Source organism: Maniola jurtina, chromosome 8 (genome assembly GCF_905333055.1).
Source record: "Maniola jurtina chromosome 8, ilManJurt1.1, whole genome shotgun sequence".
NCBI classification, from domain to species: domain Eukaryota; kingdom Metazoa; phylum Arthropoda; class Insecta; order Lepidoptera; family Nymphalidae; genus Maniola; species Maniola jurtina.
The window spans coordinates 13,752,363-13,767,873 of record NC_060036.1 but is presented as its reverse complement, the minus strand read 5'-3'; the positions used below and the strand labels follow the sequence as shown (position 1 = coordinate 13,767,873).

General features: G+C 38.2%; 2 protein-coding genes across 2 annotated transcripts in view; one reads left to right on the top strand and one right to left on the bottom strand.

Moving 5' to 3' along the window:
• The window catches only part of LOC123867372 (angiotensin-converting enzyme), a 335,250-nt gene that overhangs the window by 293,365 nt on the left and 26,374 nt on the right, over positions 1 to 15,511 (bottom strand). The window contains exons 8-9 of the mRNA XM_045909375.1: positions 13,437 to 13,680; positions 7,418 to 7,516 (exon numbers count right to left, since the gene is read on the bottom strand). Of these exons, the coding sequence (XP_045765331.1) occupies positions 7,418 to 7,516; positions 13,437 to 13,680 (343 nt within the window). The remainder of the gene's footprint in view (positions 1 to 7,417; positions 7,517 to 13,436; positions 13,681 to 15,511) is intronic.
• Positions 3,392 to 5,100, top strand: LOC123867380 (pollen-specific leucine-rich repeat extensin-like protein 4). Its single transcript, XM_045909391.1, has 2 exons — positions 3,392 to 3,455; positions 3,744 to 5,100. Exons 1-2 carry the CDS (start codon positions 3,444 to 3,446, stop codon positions 4,935 to 4,937), a joined length of 1,206 nt encoding a protein of 401 aa, XP_045765347.1. The 5' UTR covers positions 3,392 to 3,443; the 3' UTR covers positions 4,938 to 5,100.

Genomic DNA, 15,511 nt, shown 5'->3' with positions numbered 1-15,511 from the left:
GTTCTCAGCTATAATCCAAGAAAATAGGTTCAGCCGTTTGAAAGTTATCAGCTCTTTTCTAGTTTTCTTATAGAGGTTTTTATAGAGGTTTTTTAAATGTTGAGTTATGCTAGCAGCTAATAATAAAGTAAATCTGGTTCTGATCGATTCAGAATACCAATAAGTACCTAGTCAAAAATCTTATAACCACCTAAAAACAAAGTTTATTAGTTTATCATATCGACGCACGTCCACTGTTGAACTCCCTTTCACAGGCTTTCGCTAGTGGGTACACCATATCCTGTCCTCAGCCTTAGGTACTCATCCACCCGCTTCCCGCTACTTTCTTTATGTCGTCCGTGCACCATGATTGAGGGCTGTGTATGCAACGCCTACTAGTATGCGATTGATGACAGTCCAGGATTTTTAGGACTTTTCGGTTCCAACGGTCAAGCATGGCCTGCCCACTTGAGTGACTTCAGCTTGCTGATAGTTTGGGCTATGTCAGGTTAAAGTGTTCGCGTTTTACAAAGTAACTCTAGGAGTAGGACAGAAGCCGAGTGGAGTGAAGTAGGTGAACCAGAATGAAGGGACTACGGGGGAAGTCTTCTGGCGTAGCCTATTTTTAAAAAAACGCTCAGTTTTTCAACCAGCTAGCTAACCAGTCAGTTAGTCGACAAATAGTATTTCCGACCCTTGGTAAGTACTTTTGGTGAGTCACTGACAACATAATATTCACTTTTTGATAACTAAATCTATTTATTTACATCGAATTTAGACAATCATTGTATTTTCCACTGTTTTTTGTGATAAAACTTATCTTCAAGCTATCATACCGGTATTGACTTAATATTAGTGCTTAATAAAGACATTATCACAATTTTTGATTACAAAGAGTGGCACCAGGCATGATAATACCCGAAGATGGCAGACTGATGGTTGATAAAATGGTCCTTATAAAGACGTAATCTGACTCAGTGACTTATCGAAGCTTAGAAATGCCGTGATGTTTTTGTTGTATGTTGAAGTACAATTACGTCACAAAAAATGTATTAGATAACAATGTCAAGAGCTCTTACCGACGAACGAAGTTTTCTTAATTCTACTGCAAGTTAGCCCTGGTCTGCGATGTCACCTGGTGGTAAGTGATGATGCAGTCTAAGATAGATGGGGCTAACATGAAAGGGGTGTGGCAGTTTTATTAATCCCATACCCCTTATCGTACCGGAACGCTTAATCGCTTTCTGGCACAATTCCTTACTCGTAGAGTGGTAACTAGCCATGGCATAAACCTCCCATTGGATCAAACAAGTGAGAAGTTAGAAATTATAAATTGGCTCTGCCAGAAATCGAACCCGAGCCACTCCTAAAGGTGAGGGCGCTCATTTCGTTAGTAAGGTCCTTTGCGAGTAAAGGATATGATTCTTGGTTATGTGAGTGGAATGATGGTTTGATTGGTTCTGAAACCCTATGGTCCAAAATCCCACTACCACCAGACCTTCCTTATTTTCTGAAAAACAAAATGTGTGGGATAGCGTAGTTCTTGTGTGTATTTTTAACGTACGCATATTTGCTAGCCTGTACCTCGGGTCAATTAACAGATATCAGTCGCTAAAGCACGGTAATACTATATACATAATAAATATTAACGTGGCTAAAGGCACTTAAAAACATTTCTCACTTTTCGTAATGTCTGACTGCTGTATTTATGTATATTTCCTGAGAAGTATACTTAATATAAAAATTACGACTATAAGATAAACTATGTTATTTTTTGACAGATATTAACGCCGACAGGAGTGTCTGGCAGTATTGAACATTAATTATTAAAAATATTCTGTAAAATATCCGTAAAATCAGCAGTCAGACTTTAAGAAAAGTGAGTAAATTTTTAAATAGGTACTTTCAGTAGCTGATACCTATAAATTGGCCCACGACACAACGCTGCTCTATCCCACACATTTTGTTTCTCAGAAAATAAAGGTCTGCTCGCAGTGGGATCTTGCTCTACTAGTGAATATTTTCAAGGCAACAGACATGAAACCGACGTTTTTTATTTAATTTAATTTGAACAGCCAAGAGTTGTTACATAAGTACGTTAAAATTGCACATAGTGTAATTTTAAACTACTTTGTACTTGTTACATTATCAGACGAACAACCTTTTTATGGCGATTCAACATTCGCTATAATCTTAGGTAAACTTTATTAAAAACCTTAGTAAGACAAGTGTAAATTAAAAATTTATAATACCCCCGACAAATGAAGGTTACAATAACTACAAAAGAGCTGATAACTTTCAAACGGTTGAACCGATTTTCTTGAATTATAGCTAAGAACAAAGATCGATCGATCAAGCCACCTTTCAAACAAAAAAACTAAATTAAAATCGGTTCATTAGTTTAGGAGCTACGATGCCACAGACAGATACACAGATACACACGTCAAACTTATAACACCCCACTTTTTGGGTCGGGGGTTAAAAAAAAAGATAATATGGTTAGTCAGCGTTGAGCTAAAATCATTTTATATCGAAGACCAGCCCGCAACTTCGTCCGCGTGGACTACTCAAATTGCAAACCCCTATTTTACCCCCTTAGGGGTTGAATTTTCAAAAATACTTTCTTAGAGGATGTCAACGTCATAATAGCTATCTGCATGGCTTTCAGCCCGATCCGGCCAGTAGTTTGAGCTGTGCGTTGATAGATCAATCAGCCAGTCAGTTAGTTAGTCAGTCAGCTTTTCATTTATATATTTAGACTAGTGACCGCCCTCGGCTTTGCTCCCGTGGGAAATTTGATAAGTCTAGCCTTCTTCTTTGTCTTCATTATAAAGGGAATTTCACGAAATTTCAGCTTTCTAAGTCCAGGTTTGGACTGGGTGTTGATGAGTCAGTCAGTGAACGATTCAGGACTTGTTGTATGTTAAAATAGTCGTCGTAATTTGAAAACTCCGTGCAAAAATTCAAGGAAATTAATTGACTAATGTCCTCCAACTCAGGTTGATATTATATTATGTTAATTAAAAACTTAAACTATGGACTTTAGTTTGGCTGTCTACTGTCTACTTTTTTGTTCTATTGATAGCTTCAAACGTTAAGTAGGTAAGTGCAGTTATAGTTTCGGAAACTGTACAAGCCAATATATAAATTCTTGCTATATTCACCCAATATTAGGTACATTTATTTTCGCTACCGTCTTAACAATTTAACTAAACACATACAAAATTAAGCAAGCTAATTAACAAACCAAATTATAAAATAATTCGTGACCATCTTAAAAGAAAAAAAAATTGTACCAAATTACACACACACGCGTATGGATGTATGGGTATATAATATGGGTGTATGAGTGAAAGTATTTGCCTCAGTGATCGACGAAACAACTTACTCCCAGTATAAAACCACCGAGTGCGACTCTCAAGGCACACTCCTGCACAGCCTTCGCTGAATACCAAACCAGCGACATGAGGCTATTGGTTAGTACTATACAAACAAATAATAACAAAAGAAAACCAATAAAAAATTTGCATACATAATTTCATCTCCAATTAGAAGCATATGCAACTTTTTCTTAACAAACATGAATGTAAAAACGAAAATATTTCTTAGTGGCTATTTAGTCCGATCTTATTATGGCATAAAGAGAATGTTTAATAATTAAATATGATGCAATTTAATATGTTTTTTAAATAATATTATCTAATAAGCAGTCGTAATTTGCTTATTATAAAACTATACATAATGTAATAATTGTGTGTTTTCAGAGAACTTCCTTCATCCTGGCCGTGGCTATAAGCCTGGCCACGGCAGAGGACAAGGCGGAAAAAGACACCAAGGCTGAATCCACACCGGTAGAGGAAAACAAAAAACAGGACAAGAGAGGACTCTCGGAGTACTACGGTGACCACGGTGGATTTGGAGACGGTGGATATGGAAGCAGCAGTGGTGGAGACTTCGGCGGTTACGAAGGAGGTGGTGGTGACAGCTACGGCCACGACCACCACGAGCACCACGAGAAAACCATCACTGTCATCAAGAAAGTACCCGTCCCGTATCCAGTGGAGAAACACATCCCGTACCCTGTGACGAAACATGTACCGTACCCAGTGAAAGTGCACGTACCCCAACCATACCCAGTCGTGAAAACAGTTCACTTCCCGGTCAAGGAAACCATCAAAGTGCCCGAGTACATCCCCCAGCCGTACCCAGTGACCAAACATGTACCTGTTCCAGTCAAAGTGCACGTCGACAGACCCTATCCAGTCAAGGTCTACGAGAACGTCCCGTACCCAGTGGAGAAGCACATCCCAGTGCCAGTGAAAGTGCACGTGCCCCACCCGTACCCAGTAGAGAAGGAAGTGCCTTTCCCAGTCAAGGTTCCAGTTAAAGTGCACGTGCCTTACCCGGTCGAGAAGACTATCCACTATCCCGTCAAAGTGCCAGTGGACCACCCGAGACCAGTTCACATCGAGAAGCCAGTCCCCGTGCCAGTTGAGAAGCCAGTGCCTTACCCAGTGGAGAAACCTGTGCCCTACCCCGTGAAGGTGCACGTCGATAACCCAGTGCCAGTTCATGTGGAGAAACCCGTGCCCTACCCCGTCAAAGTACCAGTGCCAGCGCCTTATCCCGTAGAGAAGGTCATTCCTTACCCAGTGGAGAAGAAGGTTCCTATCCCGGTGCATATCCCAGTAGACAGGCCTTACCCTGTACACATCGAGAAGCACATTCCTTACAAAGTAGAGAAACACGTGCCTTATCCAGTCAAAATCCCAGTTCCTATCGTCCACGAGGACAAGCATGAATACCACGGCAGTGAAGGCCTAGAGGGCGGCTACGGAGGCAGCAGCTACGGAGGCAGCAGCTACGGAGGCAGCAGCTACGGAGGTAGCGGCTTCGAAGGAGGTTACGGCGGAGGTCACTTCGATGGCTCCGAGGATGGCGGTGATTACCATCACTAAGGACTGATCTCTTTGTTTTTTTTTTGTAGATAGCTTTAAATGTTGATTTGTGTTTAGAAGATTTATTAATTAATTATTATTATTTTTATTTTATTTTTACCACATGACTGGATATGTAAATATACTACCGAAAGTATTATACAATACATTCTCGAAATGTTTATTTGCTGATTTTTATTTGACGATGTAAGGCGCCGCGCTCATAAAGATCTCTAAATACAGTTTTCAATTAATTGAGTACATGTGTATATCATAAACTAAAATGGCAATTAGCAAGTTAAATAAATCGACAGTTTCCTTGCAACGCACAATCATAGGTATAATAGCAAAGTTGTTGTTTATCGCGCCAGCAGAAGTTGCGTAAGCTTTTACGTAACGCGTTTTAAAGATTGCTGGTAATCCACCGTTGGAAATAATTCACTTAACAGGAATTACGTCCGTAATAAACTATATTAAGTAGACAGGAATCAATGGTACGGAAAAAGTAGATTGAAAAATCTCGAATGCATTTCGTTTTAATTATAAAATCGTTGCAAGTAGTCTCGAAAATTACGGAACTTTGTTCTATTCTTGATTATATTTCATCTGATTAATGCCATAGTTAATTAGGTAAACTGTTTTACTTATAAATTCCATAATCTATAGACTCATTGACATAATATTAAACCCAAAATATTACACTTGTTAAACTATAATGTATCTTATTATAGGCTTATAATAAAACTAAAAACAGAGAACAATCAATGATGGCAAATATTTATTTAAAAACGTAAAAAACCATTGCGTCAATATATTTTATATGTAGATTTAAAAACTTGTTTATTTTTATTACCTATGTGAAAGTGAGGAATTATTCAGAACAAAGATTGTTGTCTCAGTTATTGCACAAGCCAATATATACACTTCTGATCAATGAGTTAGGGCAGTTAGTCAACTTATTGTAATATTTAGAACGTGGAGACCTTTAGAAGTTGAATTTCAAGCTTCGTATCTACTAAAAGCAACCGTAGTAAGTTAATACCTCAAGCTGCCCAATGAGGCTAATATTGCCAAGCAAATTTTTTGTTTTATCGCCTTCAAAGTAGTCCTAGCTCGCCGGAACCATGCCTTTAGTGAAGTCTGACAAACAGACTACCTTTTGTACCGTTTTGTACTAAAATAAAACTTAGGCGGGCTTGTGTATTTAATCCATAATAGAAAAAATCCATAAAAGAATCTGTCCTACGAAGAAATTGGACTACTTCTTATGCGCGTTGTTAGATTTTAAGTGTATCTGTCCAGTTGAGCAGCCTAAATTTACTTCAAATGGAGATTTATCGGTCTGAGGCTATTCAAAAGGATACAAAGGTTAGGGAAATCTCGGTTTTACGATAAAAGTAGGTATTAAAACAAAGGAATTAGACACTTTCTCTATAATATGCACGTTTTAAACAATATACGTAGGATTACATGACGCGTTTTAATGGTCCATAATTGTTACGAAATCCCTATTGAGGTGTGTGTGACTCGGAAAACAAAGTAACTGTGTCTTTAGTGAATGTACTCTACATAACGGTCGAGTTACGCATTACCTCAAAAAGCGCTTAAATTGCTATGTATTTCTACAAGAAAAAACCATTTTATAAAACTATTTAATATTTTTATGCTACGTAACACTAATTTTTTAATTTTCATGGCGGCCATTTTGAAAGTTTTATTATTTTGTTGTTATAGCGTCAATAAATACACATTCAGTGAAAATTTCAACTCTCTACCTATTACGGTTTACGAGATAACAGTCCGCTGTCAGACAGATGAATGGACATATACACAGCGGTGGCTTAATAACAGCCAATAGGGTTCCTTTGGCCCCATCGGGTACAGAACCCTAAAAACAACGATAGCTTAGTGGTTACCTACTACATCGATGCCTATACCTGTTAAGGTTAGTGCATCGTCACTCCTTTAATCAGGTATTTTCCAGGCCCCTGAGGGCTTGCACAGAGCAGGTTACCCATAAACTCAATTTTTGAGAACAGTCGTATGATTCCTGAGATGTTATCCATGGTAAATCCCATCGGACACTTAGCTAGTCTGAAAATATTTTATTAACCGTCACTCGTTTCCACTCGTTTCATACAATCGTAGTTCCAATTTCATTTGAATATTACCTAAGCAACCAAAGTCCATGAAATTTTGCAGACATATTCTAGAAACTAATATCTGTGTCTGTGGTTTGTTAGATTTTTCTAAAAATATGTAGTTTTAAAATTACAGGGGCTCAAAGATTTGTATGTAAATTTTTAAGACCGCGTAACTTTGAAACCGAATATTTTAACAGAAATCTGGAAAACCACAGACACAGATATTAGTTTCTAGAATATGTCTGCAAAATTTCATGGACTTTGGTTGCTTAATATTCAAATGAAATTGGAACTACGATTGTATGAAACGAGTGACGGAGAGAGCCCTCTTAAAGTTCGAAAACAAAAGGTCCTGACCTTATATACGGGATGTTGGCCGGAATGTGGTACTTGGAGCCAGGGTCGAAGTCCAGCTCGGATCGGAGTACCGGCGGCTTGATTCCTCCATACTGCTCCCTGTTGAAGTAAAATGTTAAATTAGACTCTAAAAGTATTGATAACATTATTGGAATACCTGGAATTTATGCGAGTGAAAAAGGTAAGGCAAATCAAGAGTGAATAAATATCTTAGTGGTTGCATCATTACCTTCATCTAATGATTCGCATTCGCACTTCTGCTCAGACCAGGGTGCGTTTGGAACCGATTTTGACGAAATTTGGTACAGGGTTAGCTCATATCCCGGGGACGGACATAGGCTACTTTTTATCCCGGAAAATCAAAGAGTTCCCACGGGATTCCCAAAAACCCATACGCTTAACCGATTTGTATGAATGGTACCGAGGTAGCTTGCGTCCCTGTAATTGACATAGGCAACTTTAAATTCCGGAAAATCAAGCAATTTCCACAGGATCTTAAAAAACCGAAATCCACGCGGACGAAGTCGCGAGTATCCTCTAGTGTACATATAAGTTTTTGTATACGAGATGAAGTCACGGGCATTAGTATAGCTTGCTTATTTGTATAGCGTGGTAGCTTTGTATGTTTTGCATGTAATGTTTTCAACATTAAAATGAATTGGGCCAATTAGTCAATAGTACAAATCAGTTACATCATTATTTGAACATGTGTAGTAAGTAAAGTGTTACAACGTTATTATGGATGCTGCAAGTGAGAGTACTTAAGATTAATAACGCCGGATTTAAGTCATAGAAGGAACGCGTTTTGCATATCGTCACTTAAGTTCTGACACCACAAAAGTCAAAATTAGCTACATTACCTACAGGAGAGCGAAAAAAACCACTATATAAAAAAGCAAATTTTAGAACTTGTGTTTAACTTGTGTTGTGAATATTTACTTATCTAATTTTTTTTTTTTTATAACCATAAAGTACTGACAGCAGTACTTTATTAAGATTACAATCTAGCCTACGAGTAAAGCTAATAAGTAATTTTATGTTAACCTAAACTTATAAAAGTACTTATATCTAAGAGTCCGTCCATTGACATATTTCTTAGTTTATCGTTAGTTATTATTTTATGACACTTTGTTCTTGTGTTCATTATATTAAATATTCATTATATCTAAAAATATACAAAAGGAAAAACTGACTGACTGCTCTATCGACGCGCAGTTCAAACTACTGGACGGATCGGGCTGAAAGGCATGCAGATAGCTATTACGTAGGCATCCGCTAAGAAAGGATTTTTGAAAATTCATTCCCTTGGGGGGTTCAAATAGGGGTTGTGTGTGTTGTGTAGTCCACACGGACGAAGTCGTGGGCGTAAACTGGTTTACTTGTAATATATGTGGCTTCTCTCCCGCGTGAATTTAGGTTTTTTGAAAAATCCAGTAGGATCTTTTTGATTTTCCAGTCTATGTCCGTTTCCGGGATTTAAGGTATAACATAAGTACTTTCATCAAAATCAGTTTAACGGGCCTTTTAAAATCCCGTGGGAATTCTTTGGTTCTCCGGGGCAAAAAGGAGCCTATGTCTATAACAAGTGACCTATGTGCAGCAGTGGGCGTCTATGAGTCGATAATGATGATGATGATGATTTAGAATTCTGTGAGTAATTTCTAGAAATCGCTATCGCCTTTGACAAAGGTCACCGTAAAAGCTTTCAAATCAAACAAAATTTTCAAGAGTCAAGGCCGACTTTCAACCGCAATGCGAGTTGTAGTTAAACTGGTTCAAATGTGAACTAAAGTTATATTTTGTTGCGTTTGTTGCATATTATTTTATGTAATACCTATCACATACTAGATGATGTCCTTGAATTCGTCCGCGTGGATTTAGGTTTTGTGAAAAAATTGGATGTCTGTAAAGTCGGTTTACTGACGATAGTTGAACGTGACAACAAAGGCCGATTGTGCTTCTTTGTCGCTCGTTCCGCGCTCTCGCTTGCACTTCAAGCCTTACATGGAACGCCTCAGAGCGAGGTAACGCCGCATGAGTCATGTTTTTTCGTGCGTGCAGCCGGCTCTATCGAATTATAAGACGTTGTCACGTCAAAATCCCTTGCGAACTTGATTTTCCGATATAAAAAGTTTAGCACCAAAATTCCATTGTACACATAGGTAATATTTAACTGATAGAGTCCAATGAGCCAGTACATTAGCTTAGCTGACTCTAATATAGTGTTTTATGATTATATAATAAAGATGTGATATTACATACATAATGTGGAAAATATCAAAGATGCCTAACCCAAAAGTTGCCAATTCATTCTTTGCTTTAAAAACACTAGATTGTGCTTACGACTTCGTCCACGTAGATTTAAATATTCCAAAAATCCTGTAGGAACTCTTTGACTTTTTGAGATAACAAGAGGCCTATGTCCGTCTTCAAGACCGTGACGCAAGCTATTATATAAAATTTCGTCTAAATCGATTAATGGCCGAAAATAATATTATAATCAATCTATCTTTAAGCTGTCGATAGCCTTAGCCTTTGCCTGCAATCTCACCTGGTGGTAAGTGATGATGCAGTCTAAGATGGAAGCGGGTTAACCTGGAAGGGGTATGACAGTTTTCATTAAACCCATACTCCTTTGGTTTCTATCACGTCATCGTACCAGAACGGTACATCCCTTGGCGGTTCGGCTTTGCTCGCAGGATGGTAACTAACTACGGCCGAAACCACCCACCAGACCAGACCAGAGATTTCGAAATTATAAAATTCTAAATCCCTGCCGGGAATCGAAACCTGGGACCTCCCACTTATAAGACCTCACTACGCCAGGGAGGCCGTCAGATATCAGGGAGGGATACGTAAATAATTAAACATTGTGAAAATTTGATCGCTGATCACTTGCGTTGGTACGTAGAACTGATATGCTAATGTTATACCAATTTATACTTATACTAGCCGATGCCCGCGACTTCGCCCGCGTGAATTTAGGTTTTTAGAAATCCCGTGGGAACTCTTTGATTTTCCGGGATAAAAAGTAGCCTATGTGCTAATCCAGGATATTATCTATCTCCATTCTGAATTTCAGCCAAATCCGTCCAGTGGTTTTTGTGTGAAGGAGTAACAAACACACACACACACACACACACACACACACACACACACACACACACACACACACACACACACACACACACACACATACAAACTTTCGCCTTTATAATATTAGTGTGATTATAAAGAGGAAACCTTTGTATTTTTGTATGTTTGTATTGAATAGGCTCAAAAACTACTGGACCGATTTCAAAATTTCTTTTACCATTACTTAGAGGGATTCTTCCGAATCCGTATAGGCTATATTTTATCCCGGAAAATAGAAAAAATAAATGTCCACCCGTGCGAAGCCGGGGCGGGTCGCTAGTAATAAATAATTTAAGTGTAAGGCATCTCATTCAAATCGGGATTTGGAAAGCGAAAGTAATGGAGGTCCGAGGGAACTATTTAATTTGTATCTCGCAAGAGAAAGCATATTAAGTGGGAGGATAGATGCTTACTCAATTTATGTTTTTCAGGCTTAAATAGTCATCTTATTTTTAAAGGACATATTTTTAGGGTACCGTACTTCAAAAGGAAAAAACAAACCATTATAATAACACTTTATTGTCTGTCTTTCTGTCGTGTCTCTCAAGAAACCCTTAAATGCTCCTATTGTCCTAAAATTATGAAATTTAACAGGTAAGTAATTAGGTCTTATAGCACAAATAAAGGGGAAAATTCGAAAACCGTGAATTGATGATATCCCAAAAAAATAATTAAAATGTGTCCAAAAAATTGATTAGTTTACAAAATTACATAAGATGGCGCTGTCCGTTATTAACTTGCAATGTTCAACATAAGTGTTATGTATATCTTGAACGATGGTAACGGAACCCTTCGTGTACGAGTCAGTCACCCTTGACCAGTTTAAAAAAAAATCAAAAGAAAAAAAAAACCGACTTCAAAAACCACAAACACTAAAAAGTAAAAAATTATTTTTGTTTAGCTACACGTGTAATGTCCCTAGGTATGAAGTCGGGCAAGCTTCACATTTGGATTTCTAATTTTGTTTTATTATGCCCGCTCGGTTTTATTTTTCTTTTGAAATTTTTTTATTTCACAATTTTTAGTGGCCCCACTGTACTATGCTCATTTAAAACCCTACTGTTTAATAAGCTATTACACTGAATTTGCTCTTATCCATTGAGGAGTTCTGTTCTCCATCTCCGAAGATATTCATCAGATCTTCACCAAATTTATATGGGACCACCTGCACAGTATACCCTTTCAAATAAAAAAAATTCCGAATCGGTCCAGGGGTCTTTGAGTAATTGGGGAACATACATTAAAAAAAAAAGATTCCGACGAATTGAGAACCTACTCCTTTTTTGAAGTCGGTTAAAAAGAGGAACCGTTCATTTTAAAAATTGGGTTTAAAATTGGTTTTGGTCTGATACGTATATAGATTCATGCCTAGAATCTTCCTGGAAGATGTAGCAACTGATCGCTCGTGACCCGCTCAGTCCACGCATTATTTCTGTGCAACCGAGCGTGTGGGTATGTAACCGAGTTACGTTATAACTACGTTATTAGTAATTATCATTATCTAATGCATATAATCGCGGCGGCTTACTTGCGCGCTGCAGTAACCACATCAAATATACTTATATAGTAAATACTAAGTACTTAGTATTTACTAGATTGTTTGAAGTACCTAGGTAATGTCTCAATCTTTAAATGTAATGTCTTATTTACGGGGAATTCGCGAAGTTGCACTTAGCTGCATCAAATAGTTTTCTACTAACAACAAGGTTATACAAATTAAATGCAACGGTTTTTTGGGAAGGTAGAGAAGAACGTAGAACTTTCCCTCGAGACTTTGAAATAATTAAGGAGGTCAGAGTTTCAGGTCAGAACTTTTTAAACAAAATGATAATTTTAAACCAAATTTATTGAGAAATCAATATCAGGGGGAACGATAGCGCCTCCACCAAGACGAGCCAATCTAAAGGACAAGGCACTACGTACCTTTTCTCGAAGTTTCGTCGTATTTTCGAACCGTTATAGCTTTGGTCTGGATGACGCTAGAAAGCTGATACATATTTACATTTTGAGTCTGATGAGAAAAAAATGCCTCGAGTCAGTGTGATTGAGGCAAGTGATGATTTTTGAACCTGACCTCAAATATAGACAACATCTTTGAAATACATCAGATAAAAGTATTTCTAATTTGTCCCTCCCCTTAGTACTTTCCCTTCCACTTTTAATCTTCCACTTCCACCTTCAAGTCAAAAGTCAATAGGCATCTTCTAGGCAAGCGCGCTTCATCTAGGCTGCATCATCACTTGCCAGCAGGTCTGATTGCAGCCAAGCGCTAATCTAAAAAAAATTTCAAAAGAAAAATAAAACCGACTTCAAAAACCACAAACACTAAAAAGTAAAAAATAACTTTTATTTAGCTACACGTGTAATGTACCTAGGTATGAAGTCGGGCGAGCTTCACTCTTGGATTTCTAATTTTGTTTTAATATGCTCGCTCGACTTCATACCTAGGTACATTACACGTGTAGCTAAATAAAAGTTATTTTTTACTTTTTAGTGTTTGTGGTTTTTGAAGTCGGTTTTATTTTTCTTTTGAAAATTTTTTATTTCACAATTTTTAGTGGCCCACTGTACTATAATATGCTATGCCCAGTTAAAACCCTACTGTTTACTAAGCTATTACACTGGTCGCGAGCAATTTGCTCCTATCCATTGAGGAGTTCTGTTCTCCATCTCCGAAGATATTCATCAGATCTTTACCTTTATATGGGACCATCTGCACAGTATACCCTTTCAAACAAAAAAAAATTTTCCAAATCGGTCCAGGGGTCTTTGAGTAATCGGGGAACATACATAAAAAAAAAAAAAAAAAAAAAAAGATTCCGACGAATTGAGAACCTCCTCCTTTTTTGGAAGTCGGTTAAAAATAAAAAATAAATATACCAACCTTAGTCTCCACCAATGGCAATTATACTGCTCCTTCCGGACATCACCAGTGAATACATCCCATCGCCACCTGTCCATCACCAGCGCGAAAGGCAGGAAGGACAGCTTGTCCATAGCCTGCGTGTAAAGGTAGTTGATGTCATGGGCTGTGTCATCCACTGAGCGCTGGATGAGGCCGAGGGTCTGCAGGTGGCGGGGAGAGGATACTGAGAGTGCGATGGCCTCGCCGATCGCTTCATGGAAACCTGTGGAAGAAGGATAGATAAGATTTTTGGTTACGAATACTATTGGAATTGAAGCTATAACTACTAACTTCTCCTTTCAGCAAAGGTTGCCTGGTAGAGATTGCTCCAAGCAATAAGGCCGCCTTTGCACACAATTGTTTTTTTTCTGTTTTCTTCTTACTGTGTTGTTATCCTTTAAATGTGTTTTTGTGTGCAATAAAGTGTTTCTATCTATCTATCTACTACTACTACTATACTACTATACTATTACTATTGAAGGTATTGGATACTTCGTGACAATTTTTTTTGTAGTACTACTTAGACGATGCCCGCGATTTCGTCCGCATGGATTTAGGTTTTCCGTCCGTCCCGTCCGTCTGTCAGCGGGCTGTATCTCATGAACCGTAATAGGTATAGATTCGAAAGCACAGAATGTGTATTTCTATTGCTGCTATTTTAATAAATAATAATTAGGTATTTCAAAATGGCTGCCATGAAAATTTAAAGGATTAAAGAGTGTTATTTCTTATACGATGGTACGGAACCCTTTGTGTGTGAGTCGACTCGCATTTAACTGATTTTTTTTTTAAATACCGTAAAAACTGTTAAGCCTATGCCTGTCCATGTGATGCTACTCGTATTCCTTTGTACCAAATAGATGATGCCCGCGACTAAGTCCAGGTAGATTTAGGTTTTTGAAAATCCCGCAAAAACCCTTCGATTTTCCGTGACCAAAAGTTACCGTTATCCGACTCTGGGATACAAGTTACCTCTGTACCTTTCATCAAAATCGGTTAAACGAATGGGCCATTTTAATAGATACTCGAAGCTAATAATGTTGTTTTGCTAGAATATAGTAGACATGCATATTATTTACATTGGATCTATCCTATAAATATATCAATCTGTTCTGTATTAATAATTCAATTATTTATTCCGAGAACAAGATCCATCTAGTGTTAGTAACTAACTATGTTATTACTTAAAAGATTAAATCCTTTGAATATATCCAAAGAACATTAAGGTCTTTTAGTACGATTGTACAATAATTGATAGATACAATCACAGATCAGTGTAAGAGGTGCCAATAAAGAGAAAGCGCATGCGGAAGACAACCTACTCCCGATTGATAAACTCGAGCTAGTCAGACAAGCCGGAAACCAGCCTGCGCTTATGCGAGACCCACTGGAAAAATCTAGAATCTAGATACAAATAACTAGTCAAAGAGGGCTAAAACACGCTAAGGTAGAGTGCAGCCATTAAAACATCACCATCATGTTCAACCCATCGCCGACTCAATATTATGCCTAAGTGTACCGCGCTGGGGCAGTACGGATGAAGAGACTTTGAGATCATTATGGAGAATTCTCAGGCATGCAGGTTTCCTCACGATGTTTTCCTTCACCATAAAAGCAAATGATATTTAATTTCCTCAAACGCAGTGCTTGTAACTCCGAAAAGATAGAGGTGCGTGCCCGGAATTGAACCTCCAACCCCGCATAAAAAAGGCCGGCATCTTATCCACCAAGCTGTCACGGCTAAAAATCTATAACAATAGTAATGTCATCTCGACCGAATTTCGGTCACGTAAGCCAATCTCCATAGATTATTATTAGCTAACTGCGCTGGAGATATAATTGTGCAAGAGTGTGTGCGCAAACACAGCTGCACGTTCTGTTCCCTCACTCTCTTAGCCTGACGGGACGGAAATCCGACACGACCAGAGAGAGATTAGGCGCAGGACTGACGGCTTTTACGTGCTCTCCGAGGACTGATGCACCGCCAACTTCCTAACTCCGGGCTAGTACTAAGAATTTCTTGTCAGAGAAACCAAAAACCTATTTCTGCCCTG